This window comes from Littorina saxatilis, linkage group LG1, assembly GCF_037325665.1.
Source record: "Littorina saxatilis isolate snail1 linkage group LG1, US_GU_Lsax_2.0, whole genome shotgun sequence".
Taxonomy (NCBI): Eukaryota; Metazoa; Mollusca; class Gastropoda; order Littorinimorpha; family Littorinidae; genus Littorina; species Littorina saxatilis.
The window spans coordinates 3,329,178-3,343,504 of record NC_090245.1 but is presented as its reverse complement, the minus strand read 5'-3'; the positions used below and the strand labels follow the sequence as shown (position 1 = coordinate 3,343,504).

Here is a 14,327-nt window from a genome sequence, read left to right as displayed (position 1 = left end):
CACACACTCTCTCTCTCTCTCTCTCTCTCTCTCTCTCACACACACACACACGCACACGCACAAACACACACACACACACACACACACACACACACAAAGACTGCACAAAATACAGAGCATTCTGGACTACTTTATTCATACGCAAGTCATACAACGCAAGTTATACAACTGACGCAAGTTATACAACGTGGCAAAAGATTTGCAGTGGATCCCCACTACCTGTCAACATAACATCACTACATGTAATGCAAAATCTGGCACATGGATGTAGCGCCACTCACAATTAATCATCGCTACAATTCTAACAACTACATAACAACTCCACTATGTGTGTGATACTACAGTTTACATTTGCAAGCTTTGGCCTATTTAACTTTTTTTCTAACAAAATTCAACTGAAATTACACAATGAGATTTAAAGCAAGAAGCTGCAGAAACTGATTACTATTTATTGTTTGTGTTGCACAGTTCATGTTGAAACTATGATACCTATATTTAGAAAAAGTGAAAAGTGACATGACGTACTACTTCCATAAAGTTAATTTCTGAGGATTATTTAGTAAGAGGAATAAAGCTGACGTTTATTTACAACTACTGAGTGAGTTGTTCAATAGAATATACACACAATGAGAAAAAATTCACTAACATTTTCATCAAGAGAATATTTTGGAGACAATAATTATCCATATGAAACTTCAGGGGGCTCACAATAATAATAATAATAATAATAATAATAATAATAATAAGAACATTTATATAGCGCTAAATCAAAAACTTTCGTTAAAAAGGCTTGCTCTAAGCGCTTGACATCTAAACTAAAACGTCATGCACACTCTTTACAATGATGTACAAGAACTTCATGTCTTCACAACTGCAGAATATTTAGTGCAAGCGCAAACTTTGTGCTGTTATATATCCAGAGAGTGCTATCCGCTTTATGGAGTATATACACGATGAGAAAGACACACTAAAGTTTGGAGTTAGAAAAGTGAATATTTCAGAGACAATATTCATTGTTTATAACGAAATGTTCCAAGCACCCATGAGTTCACGCCCAAAAAACCGTCATTTTAATTAACTTTGACTAAAATTAGCGTTAGGCCCATACAAGCAGGATATGCAAATAATGAGCGACAATGATTGAAATGACAGATCTGAACTAAACTCCTCTACAAGAAGCATGCATCCATGCTATCAAAATGCCCTGATATATTATACAGATCTGAGTATAGTCTAGATGATATTGCACTGAACAAAATATCAATAGAAATCAACATAAAATGTGATAATATCATGTAATCAGCATTGTCATTCAGTCAAAAGGAACTGATTGGTCACTGACTCACTACACTAAAAACCCAACATATGTCCCGATTCTTTGATTAAAAAACCCTCTTAAACCCAAATACGAGCTATTGGTAACTCGCGATTACAAAAATAAGATGGGCACAGGGAAAAGAAGGAATAAAACTTCAAGCAGAAAATAGTGCCAACTAAACTACTGTCATCACAAAAACTGAAATAAAAATATTGGAATGCAATAGCTTCTTTACATATAAACTTACTATGTGTATAAGCCAACTAGCTTAGAATGAGCGGTATCTCATACAGGCTGAATTTTTGCATGAAAGGAATTGAATCTTGAAAGTGCAATTTTTCCTCTCAAGTTGTAGCGTTTTGTGCAAGATGAGTTCTAAAGTAAACTGAGCCAAAAAATTATTGCACCCATTTTTGTACCCCAACTAAAACATTCATTCGCATGTCATTTTATTCAAACTTCATATTCCATTAAAGGCCTTTCACTTGACCATCTGGCACACTTTTCGGATCAAAGATTTCTGTTATAGGTATTACGTGACCGCCGCCGAAGTAAGGGTACCCCCAAAATCGACCTGACAAAAACGTCAGGTACCAATTAAAAATTCAGAATAGGCTTAACTTGGCAACGTTTACATACGATGAAAAAGCCAAATCAATTATCTATACAGAACAGCTTGTTTTGTTTTGCTATATCGTGTATCTCTTGTGTAATGTCAGTTCTACTGATGGAGGTGTGGAGCGCATGAGGAGTAGAAAACAAGAGGTTTTTGCGTCCATTTTGAGGGGTACCATGACAACAAGCGCTGTATTTCAGTAATGTCTGAATTGAGTGCTTCGAAACTTGCAAAAAGCGCATTATGGAATGAAACATAAATCAATGTAAGAACACATTACTTGCTTTGAGTGTCCCTACATCTCCTTTGTTTAGGAAAACTCCTCCTTTGGGAGAGATCTAACTTTTCCACACATTTGGTGGTGGTCTATCCATGGAATCAGATCTTCAAAATAAAAACAATAAAAAATAAACAACAACAACAAAACACCAACATCCCAACCAACAGTTGGATCTGAACATGGTTAGATCTCCAGGGAAAAAAGAGTCAAGACTAATTAAACTACAGTCACACACGTCATAGATATTCACAGATCATTTCAGAGAAAAGGAATGCATGTAATGGCAACACTCGCCACAATCACAAAGTGAGTTGTCCGCCCTGTATGCAAGTCAACAATAAAACACAGGTAAGAAACAGTAACACTGGAAAGCAACCTCTACATGTCATTTCTAACCCAAAGAAAAACAGTCATCACATGAAAACACTTCTGTTATGAACACAGTTGCCTTTACACTCCTTTTATGTACATGTGCATACAACATTTCATCCTCTCATCCTAAAGTAACCAACTTTTCTTTGATGGAATAGGGATAACACAAGTGCCTTTACACTCCTTATATGTACATACAACATTTCATCCTCTCATCCTAAAGTAACCAACTTTTCTTTGATGGAATAGGGATAACACAAATTGCCTTTACACTCCTTATATGTACGAACAACATTTCATCCTCTCATCCTAAAGTAACCAACTTTTCTTTGATGGAATAGGGATAACACAATTGCCTTTACACTCCTTATATGTACATACATTTCATGCTCTCATCCTAAAGTAACCAACTTTTCTTTGATGGAATGGGGCTCCAATAGCAACTTGTAGTCGCTTTGAGATTGCTCTTAGGATCAGGTTAATGACCGTGACTGTACAACTATGAAAACACTGCGTTAATTATACATAGCAAAATCAGCTATAATTAACACACCTGGATATCATACATAGCAAAATCAGCTATAATTAACACACCTGGATATCATTGAAAAGCTACATGCATTGCATTATGATGAGGGTACATCTTCAAAACCAAAGAACAAAACACGTCGTCTGAACACTAATCGTTCCTGGTTGAAATATACAACATGAATAAGGCTAGTTACTACTGGTTGAAATCTACAACATGAATAAGGCTACACGTAGTTACTACTGGATGGAATGTACACTTTCTACTCTTTATCACACTGTCATGGTTTACAAATAAAAAAATCATTGATGCATGCAAACTGACTGGATAATCTACAAGCTGGTGAAGCCTTCCATACTGAATAATTTGCTTTTGGAAAGCAAACCAGTTGAGGAAGATGCGTGTGGTAACCCAGCCACTGACATATAGTGATGGCAAATGTTTGCAGTCTCACGCATTGTTTTAACCACAGTGGTGTGCAGTCAACAAAGAAAGCAATTTCCATTATGAACCAAACTAAAAAAAACAAGAATTATAGGTTATTGGAATGTTTGATTATTGACATAAACACTCGTGTTGTTGATTGTGAACTTTGGCTTGTTAGCAGTCTATCTGTTGTTTTGATTTGATAATGAACCAAACCTGAAACTACATGTAGCTGATAAACAGTGAACATAGTATTCTAGCGTGGAACATCCATTGTGACTTTAGTTGTCATGGGAACGAGTCCTTCATTCCTACTATCAAAGCGACAAGATACTGAATGCACCAAATGAATAAACCCATATTGATAGTGCACAAATTTGACTGGATAATTCATTTTCATTTAAAATATGCACAAACATAGAACAAATCATTTGTATTGTCATTGGCAGGGGAAACTGGTGATTCACGCCACATAAAGTGCCAACATTCTGGTTCCAAGATGTCTCTAAGCACCATACAGTATTTTGATGGAAGGGTTCACTGCATTTGTACAACATATATGATCATCCATACAAACACTAATTCAAAGACATTATGCATTCCAATTTTCAGACATGCAGCCATGGACAGATCTTCTTAGCCGAACTTTCTCTGCATAAAGCATCTACTCCCATACTTCATCAAATTTGTTTACTGATTGTCTTCTCAAACTTAATTCAGGATTTATCAATTTGAAGTTGCATAAAGTGCAAAATTCAAAACTTTACCTTTGTTTCCTTCAAACACTGACCAGTCACATTTTCATACCTACGTCGCCAAAAGGATGTTCAGTTGCTGAATTCTTAGTTAAAGTTTAAACTGATTGCATGAAGTCTTTTTGAGAGAAAAAAATGGAAAGAATATAAAGAACAAAACAATTAAAATTAAAACAAACAATGAAAACCAGCTTGAACTACGGAAGTCGTCAGACAAAAGGCGATATTTGACATTCCTACATTTCACTTTCCATGATTCACAACTTTGCATTCGCTCTTCATCGCAGTTTGTGTTACAAGAATAAGCTTGTGAATAAAGATTTTTTTTTAAGAGTTCAGATGATATAAGAAGAGCAGAAGGAGTGTTTCACAAACTAAACTGTATAAAATAACCCTTTCCTGACAGGCCACAGCAGTAAGAGCTGACTGGCTTTCAGAATCGGATAACACTGATGTTGCAGATGTTACCAACACTCCACTGACAAATCTTGCCCCAAGACCACCTTTTCATGGGTTAATATTTCACATCACGAGTTGCCTCCCTTCTGCAGTTCTCCTTAGAGCTATAGTGATCCCAGTCACATGTCCATTTCCTATGAAAACACAAATACTTTATGTCGTCGTTAATGGCAACCATCCAGGCAAAATTAATGTTTCTACCATGATAGAAAGTCATAAAAAAAAAGAATAAGTTATTTCAACCTTGACCTAGCCAGACAGTGTTTGTGCTCAACATAATTCCCGCCTTAAAAAAGTCCCCGATTGTGGATTGACTTTAACAAACAGCTCTGATGAGGTGCACAGTACACATCACTTAAAACCTACAAAGTAAGTCAGCTAAGCCCAATAAGCCCATTTCTCAACCCAAATGGTAGCACTAGCTCTGATTGGATTTCTTCTCACCGTGGTCTAAAAGTGTTGAGAACCGCCGTGTTGTAACAAAACTCCAGAACTGTGCTAGACTGAAGTCGTTTATTTTTTGTCGGACCAATGATGCATTCAATGCATAAAAATAAAATAAAATTCCTAACACACAGCCTTGCACAGTTGTTGAGAATTCCTGGCGATTTGAGAATTGCAGTCCCAGTTTCAGCAGCAAAGGGTAGGTAAGTCCTAGTTGGAAAGCGACGACACGAAGACATGACTTGAGGTGTGGTTCTCTCCCTTCACTGCGTCTACTGCTCGTCTTTCATCTTCTCCATCTGGTCTCTTAACAGCTTCACATGTTCTGCACAGTCACACACATTTTTCAAGGTCAATACTTATATGATAAACTGCGCAAAGGTCATCAATTGTCAGTGTAGCAACACTCTTTCTTAGCAAGCCTAAAGAATGTGATTAGAGGCAAATTAAAGTCTTAGCAAGCCTAAAGAATGTGATTAGAAGCAAATTAAAGTCTTAGCAAGCCTAAAGAATGTGATTAGAGGCACATTAAAGATAACTAGTAAAATAGTACAGTGGTACCTGTTATGAAAGGACGCCCTTGGGACCAGCCAAGATCTCTTCAGTCGTGGCAAAGACAATTTGCTTAAATGAAGAGATTATGGGACACAGGAACGTGTCAAAAACAGTGGTACCTGTTATGAAAGGACGCCCTTGGGACCAGCCAAGATCTCTTCAGTCGTGGCAAAGACAATTTGCTTAAATGAAGAGATTATGGGACATAGGAACGTATCAAAAACAGTGCAACCTCTCTCTTAAATGAAGAGATTATGGGACACAGGAACGTGTCAAAAACAGTGGAACCTCTCTCTTAAATGAAGAGATTATGGGACACAGGAGCGTATCAAAATCAGTGCAACCCCTCTCTTCAGACCTCAACAAATCTGGAAAAAAGATTGTCTTAAAATGGAGGTACTGGATTTACGGAGGCTATGAACAGCACATCTGAAAAACAGAGGCCTTAAGAAGGGGGAAGTCCTTAATTTAGGCAGTCTTAAACAGGGGGTTCCACTGTATCTGGAGGTGTCCTGTCAATGGAGGGGCCTGTAATCACAGGTGCTAGTAATGCAGCACATCATATTAGTTCTTCAAAAACGTCATTGGTGTCTCTCATACCTTTTCTTTGCCAGTAATGCCTGTTCCGCATCAAGTTATTGATCACCGAAAGTTCAAAACGGCTTCACCCCCTATAAAGTTTGTGAGATACAATATTATACTCTAGCAACATACAATATTATACTCTAGCAACATACAATATTATACTCTAGCAACATACAATATTATACTCTAGCAACATACAATATTATACTCTAGCAACATACAATATTATACTCTAGCAACATACAATATTATACTCTAGCAACATACAATATTATACTCTAGCAACATACAATATTATACTCTAGCAACATACAAAATACACACGCCTTGCAGCCCTCCCTTACCTTCACTCAAGTTGGCGATGGTGGATTGCTTGCGGAGAAACTCCGTGCACAGCTCTCGACTCAAACCAAAGGCTCTCATGTTGCACGCAAAGGTTCTGCACAAAATGAAGATGGGATTTCAGATATGTCACACTCCTTTCGCCTTTGAACTTTCATTATTTTGAAATCATTATTTAAGAGAAACTGGTGCGATCCCTGCGTGCGCGTTTGTGTGTGTGTGTGTGTGTGTGGTTGGTGTGTGTGTGTGTGTGCGTATGTGTGTGTGCGTGCGTGCGCGCGCGTGTGTGTGTGTCCGTCTGTCCGATCTCTGTCCGTCTGTCTGTATGTGTGTGTGCGTATGTGTGTGTGCGTGCGCGCGTCCGTCTGTCTGTCAGTGTCCGTCTGGTTCTGTCTGTGTGTGTATGTGTGCCCACACTGACTGGCCGGTATAACACCCCCCTCCAAACAGTTCAGCTGAGTACATGAGGTGTATGTGTGTGTCAGCCCTTACCCTAATTGTCCAAAGGTAATATTTTCCTGGAAGTTCCTGTCATCAGTCATGGTGTCGTTGGCTGCTGAACTGTAACACACACAGGCATCAACACACTCAGGCATCAACACACACAGGCATCAACACACTCAGGTTATTGCACTATTTTCCAGTTGTCCACGTGCAGGAATATAATTATGACGGGCGGGTAAGCTAGACCAAAGCATAATGTAGACTGACAGGCAGACAGAGAAACAAAGACAAACACAGACAGACCGTAGACAGACGACAGAAATACAGACTGACACACACACACACACACGCCGTGACGCACGCACGCACACACACACACACATACACACACACACACACAGTGCAGGAGCTTTTCAGAACGACCTATAAATAATACACCGTATCTGCTAATTAAATTGCCCACCAAGAAAACTTGGAAGGGATGGACCAACATTTTAGAAGGAGAAAGAGGGAGGAAGACCTTCACACAGCCGGGAATGACGCCACAATACATTTAACGAGAGTGACGTCACAATACATTTAACGAGAGTGACGTCACAATACATTTAACGAGAGTGACGTCACAATACATTTAACGAGAGTGACGTCACAATACATTTAACGAGAGTGACGTCACAATACATTTAACGAGAGTGACGTCACAATACATTTAACGAGAGTGACGTCACAATACATTTAACGAGAGTGACGTCACAATACATTTAACGAGAGTGACGTCACAATACATTTAACGAGAGTGACGTCACAATACATTTAACGAGAGTGACGTCACAATACATTTAACGAGAGTGACGTCACAATACATTTAACGAGAGTGACGTCACAATACATTTAACGAGAGTGACGTCACAATACATTTAACGAGAGTGACGTCACAATACATTTAACGAGAGTGACGTCACAATACATTTAACGAGAGTGACGTCACAATACATTTAAACGGGGGCCCGGTAGCTCAGTTGGTAGAGCACTGGACTTGTGATCGAAAGGTCGCAGGTTCGAATTCGGGCCGGGACGGACACGGGTCAACTTTATGTGCAGACCCAGAGACGGAAGCCATGTCCCACCCCCGTGTCATCACAATGGCACGTAAAAGACCTTGGTCATTCTGCCATAAGTGCAGGTGGCTGAATACACCTAAACACGCAGACACCTGGGTAGCGCGACTCCGTTGCTGCTAGCTTTCCACTGGGAGGAAGCGACCCGAATTTCCCAGCGATGGGACAATAAAGCAATAAAGTAATGAGAACGAGAGTGAAGCACAAGCGAAGAACTTTTACATCGATCAAGTTCTTGCACATTTTTAATTTCTCCACCATAACTTTGGAACGAACGCCACCCTACCCCAGACAGAGATATCACTGCAGAGATATTACTGCTCTGGGAAAAGCAATAAATAGTGGAATCAGTGTCAGCTCATCTAATTTCCCCGCTGTGCTGGGTGCTTGAAAGTTTTTAGTTCCAAACAAATGTAAATCTGAATAGAAATAAATGACCAAAATACCGACTTTTACCTTAACTAGAAACTGCATGTGTAAGGATTGAAAGGTGACAAACACACGCATTAGCCCGTGTCATATATCTTAACACACGCATTAGCCCGTGTCATATACCTTAACACACGCATTAGCCCGTGTCATATACCTTAACACACGCATTAGCCCGTGTCATATACCTTAACACACGCATTAGCCCGTGTCATATATCTTAACACACGGACGCATGCACGCTCGCACGCACGCACGCAAGCAAGCACGCACGTACACTGAAAAAAACCCACACACACACACACACACAAACACACACTGGCACTGACACTATCCAATTATCTCCCTCCATCCTTCTCGTATCTTCCCTGTTTTTCCCCTTCTCCTTCTCTCTCAACCCTCTCTCTCTCTCTCTACCTCTTTCCCCCTCCCCCCCCCCCCCTAGCGTGTCCTCTGTCCCCCTCTTACCCCCCCAGAGAACAAATGTTCACAGTGGGTACCTAGGGAAAACCTGGTAAAAAGGTGGCGAGTTTATTTAAGCAGAGAAGGGAGGGGAGGGGGGAGTGGAGGTGTCAATTCACAGAGATAAATTCCACACAAAACGGATTATGCTCCAGGCGTCTGGGAGCGAGAATCGATCGCCTGCCTGCTTAGTGGCAGTTAATGACTGGGGGTGGGGGGGGGGGTGGTTTGGGGTGGTAGAGGCCGGGTCAAAAATGCTGGTAGAATGGCAGGGGTAGGATTGATAAAGGATCAGTGTCACAACCATAAATATTTGCAAACGAGAGCTGATTGATTCCATTAGCTGAGATTATAAAGAACAAGAAAAGAAAGAAATATGAATCATGTTTGAACAGAGATTGAATAATGAGAGAGGTAGACAGCAGCACACACACGGACATGCGAGTGGACACACACACACACACACACAGAAACACCGCACACACACGCACGCACACACGCACGCAAACACACACACACACACACATACACACACACGTCACTGAGTCCAAGCCCGAGCCAAGCAGACTCACTTGGTGGGCATAGGACGCCGGGACCTCTCACACTGCACGGCGTCGAAGAAGGCAGCGTTCCAGAAGCGCAGAGACTGCCAGATGGGCTGCTCCCTCAGGAACATGTACAGGAAGCTCTTGTCGTCACCGGTAGGGCTGGGAACTGCACACAACACACAACACGACATTTTGTACACGAAGCTCTTGTCGTCACCGGTAGGGCTGGGAACTGCACACAACACACAACATTTTGTACACGAAGCTCTTGTCGTCACCGGTAGGGCTGGGAACTGCACACAACACACAACATTTTGTACACGAAGCTCTTGTCGTCACCGGTAAGGCTGGGAACTGCACACAACACACAACATTTTGTACACGAAGCTCTTGTCGTCACCGGTAGGGCTGGGAACTGCACACAACACACAACACGACATTTTGTACACGAAGCTCTTGTCGTCACCGGTAGGGCTGGGAACTGCACACAACACACAACACGACGTTTTGTACACGAAGCTCTTGTCGTCACCGGTAAGGCTGGGAACTGCACACAACACACAACATTTTGTACACGAAGCTCTTGTCGTCACCGGTAGGGCTGGGAACTGCACACAACACACAACACGACATTTTGTACACGAAGCTCTTGTCGTCACCGGTAAGGCTGGGAACTGCACACAACACACAACACGACATTTTGTACACGAAGCTCTTGTCGTCACCGGTAAGGCTGGGAACTGCACACAACACACAACACGACATTTTGTACACGAAGCTCTTGTCGTCACCGGTAGGGCTGGGAACTGCACACAACACACAACACGACATTTTGTACACGAAGCTCTTGTCGTCACCGGTAGGGCTGGGAACTGCACACAACACACAACACGACATTTTGTACACGAAGCTCTTGTCGTCACCGGTAGGGCTGGGAACTGCACACAACACACAACACGACATTTTGTACACGAAGCTCTTGTCGTCACCGGTAAGGCTGGGAACTGCACACAACACACAACACGACATTTTGTACACAAAGCTCTTGTCGTCACCGGTAAGGCTGGGAACTGCACACAACACACAACACACGACATTTTGTACACGAAGCTCTTGTCGTCACCGGTAAGGCTGGGAACTGCACACAACACACAACACACAACATTTTGTACACGAAGCTCTTGTCGTCACCGGTAAGGCTGGGAACTGCACACAACACACAACACGACATTTTGTACACGAAACTCTTGTCGTCACCGGTAGGGCTGGGAACTGCACACAACACACGACATTTTGTACACGAAGCTCTTGTCGTCACCGGTAGGGCTGGGAACTGCACACAACACACAACATTTTGTACACGAAGCTCTTGTCGTCACCGGTAAGGCTGGGAACTGCACACAACACACAACATTTTGTACACGAAGCTCTTGTCGTCACCGGTAGGGCTGGGAACTGCACACAACACACAACACGACATTTTGTACACGAAGCTCTTGTCGTCACCGGTAGGGCTGGGAACTGCACACAACACACAACACGACGTTTTGTACACGAAGCTCTTGTCGTCACCGGTAAGGCTGGGAACTGCACACAACACACAACATTTTGTACACGAAGCTCTTGTCGTCACCGGTAGGGCTGGGAACTGCACACAACACACAACACGACATTTTGTACACGAAGCTCTTGTCGTCACCGGTAAGGCTGGGAACTGCACACAACACACAACACGACATTTTGTACACGAAGCTCTTGTCGTCACCGGTAAGGCTGGGAACTGCACACAACACACAACACGACATTTTGTACACGAAGCTCTTGTCGTCACCGGTAGGGCTGGGAACTGCACACAACACACAACACGACATTTTGTACACGAAGCTCTTGTCGTCACCGGTAGGGCTGGGAACTGCACACAACACACAACACGACATTTTGTACACGAAGCTCTTGTCGTCACCGGTAGGGCTGGGAACTGCACACAACACACAACACGACATTTTGTACACGAAGCTCTTGTCGTCACCGGTAAGGCTGGGAACTGCACACAACACACAACACGACATTTTGTACACGAAGCTCTTGTCGTCACCGGTAAGGCTGGGAACTGCACACAACACACAACACGACATTTTGTACACGAAGCTCTTGTCGTCACCGGTAAGGCTGGGAACTGCACACAACACACAACACACAACATTTTGTACACGAAGCTCTTGTCGTCACCGGTAAGGCTGGGAACTGCACACAACACGACATTTTGTACACGAAGCTCTTGTCGTCACCGGTAAGGCTGGGAACTGAACACAACACACAACACGACGTTTTGTACACGAAGCTCTTGTCGTCACCGGTAGGGCTGGGAACTGCACACAACACACAACACGACATTTTGTACACGAAGCTCTTGTCGTCACCGGTAAGGCTGGGAACTGCACACAACACACAACACACGACATTTTGTACACGAAGCTCTTGTCGTCACCGGTAGGGCTGGGAACTGCACACAACACACAACACGACATTTTGTACACGAAGCTCTTGTCGTCACCGGTAGGGCTGGGAACTGCACACAACACACGACATTTTGTACACGAAGCTCTTGTCGTCACCGGTAAGGCTGCCTGGGAACTGCACACAACAAACAACGTTTTGTACACATTGTTTAGCCTTTTTCTGAGCTAGTAGGGCTGGGAACTGCAAGAGAGAATGCTTACTGTCCTACAGGCTAAATATTTCGCAGGAGCTACCTTCAAATACACCCTTTTTCTCTTCCAAGTCATTTGACCACAGCATTCATGAAACAGAACTGTTTGTGTTAAAATTCGGTGTGCTTTTGCTTCAATGTATGTAGAGTAATAGTATATGATCACAAACAAAATGTGCTTTTAGATGGACTTAGTAAAAATTATAAAATGAAAAATAAGCAAATCGATGAATCAAAACATGTTAGTTCACGGATGACAAGACAATTTCAAAACTATTCATCGGAATGATTTGAACTTTTGCCGAATTGTTTCAGACATTCTGATAGATGTTTTGTTAAAGACGATTTTGTCTAGGAAAAACAGTTAAAGAAATGAGTAACATCGACAACAACAACAACAACAACAACAACAACAACAACAACAACAGTAAAAGAGGAACAAGGAGCGAGAAAAGCTTAGTGGTGGATTCAAGACTTCCCAACAAACTGACAATTTCAGTTCACAATCTTCAAATTTAAATCTTAATTCTTTCGTTCCATGTTAGGACATGATTCTTAGAGAAACAGGGTCCGGTTCTTGTCCGTTTGAACGATAAAGAATTTCCCTTCATCTGCTGTATTGACAGACAAGGCCGTGTCTCAACATATTCATTAACATCTAATCGGCTTACTTCTTTGCATTTTATAATCATTTTTATGCTATCTTCATCTATAGTCTTCTGCTGTTTTTTTTAATTCCTTCAATTTGCCCTTTTCATCATTTTTGGGCTCGATCGTTACAAGAATCTTTTTTTCTTTCTTCTTCGACATAAAACAGATCATCGGCATTACCATCTGACAGAAATATATAAAAAGAAGGAAGAAGGAAACGACGGAAAGAAGAAAGGAAATACAAGAAAATCAAGCAAAAATCGCCATCTGTTGCTTTTCAGCGAATAACGGAGGGGACAGCCACAAATTGGACCTGTCGGAACTTGAGAGAAACGCTCACTAATCTGTCAGCCTCTTTATTCCTGCAAACCCCTCAATCCACCCCCCCCCACCCCTACCTCAACAACCGCACATTCCCTTATACTCTTCGCTTCGGTCTAACTTGCACTACCCCCCCCCCCCCCACCTCCCCGCCCCCCCCTCTCATAATTCCACCCAATCCTGCTTTCATCCAAATACGCACTCTTCTACCCCCCGCCCCCCTCCCGAAAATGCACAATTATCATCTGTCCTACCATAATGCGCTCTAAAAAGCAAATATCTTTTATCCATCATCCTAATGATAATATCTGCAGCTCGTTCACGCTCCCCCTCGTCTTCCCAATGTCTTTCCTTTTGCTGACCCCCCCCCCCCCCCCCTCCCCACCCTGTCTCATCCTCCCATGTCCCTCTCTCCCGTTTCATTCCCCAGTTTATTACCCATCGGTCTCTGGTATTAACTCTCCAACTTTTCCAAATTCCTACAATATTTACAAAGTACAGAGGAGCTAATATCCGAGTAAGTAGTTCAGAGAGAGAGAGAGAGAGAGAGACTCGGACAATGACACAATGACAATGACAAATCTTTATTTTTCGAGGGTGACAAGAATAAGCATAGATATGCTTTTTTGCATCTGGCCCTCGCCCTAAAGAGGGACTAAACTATTTAACTACAACTATCACTAGGGGGAAAAAAAGAAGAAAAAAAGAAAAGAAAAATGGTTACATAAAAACATCATTAATGGTAGAACATATAAGTTTATGTACATGAAGCGCATTATATAGAAGCATTGTAGATCATAAGGTAGTGTTCAAAACTGGGTGTAAAGCAATAAAGATAAACGCAAAGAAAAGCATACTTTGCATCAATACATTAGCTCAGCAAAACAATGTATTACAGAGCCAAATCTTCGTGATCAGTTTGTCACAAATAAACCATAATTCCGATAATGAACATACCAATCA

General features: G+C 42.0%; 1 protein-coding gene across 2 annotated transcripts in view; it reads right to left on the bottom strand.

Annotated features, from left to right (window-relative positions):
* Nucleotides 1–114: 114 nt before the first annotated feature.
* Nucleotides 115–14,327, bottom strand: part of LOC138959449 (uncharacterized protein KIAA0513-like) — a 28,689-nt gene continuing 14,476 nt past the window's right edge. Inside the window, exons 4-8 of one of the 2 annotated variants that reach the window (XR_011453721.1) lie at nt 9,707–9,848; nt 7,174–7,242; nt 6,684–6,778; nt 3,181–5,524; nt 115–3,139 (exon numbers count right to left, since the gene is read on the bottom strand). Coding sequence is in view for 1 of the 2 variants with exons in the window: in XM_070330952.1 (XP_070187053.1) it covers nt 5,472–5,524; nt 6,684–6,778; nt 7,174–7,242; nt 9,707–9,848 (359 nt within the window). In the remaining variant the exon portion in view is untranslated. Of the gene's footprint in view, nt 5,525–6,683; nt 6,779–7,173; nt 7,243–9,706; nt 9,849–14,327 lie in introns of both variants that reach the window. The other variant, XM_070330952.1, reaches the window with a different exon arrangement.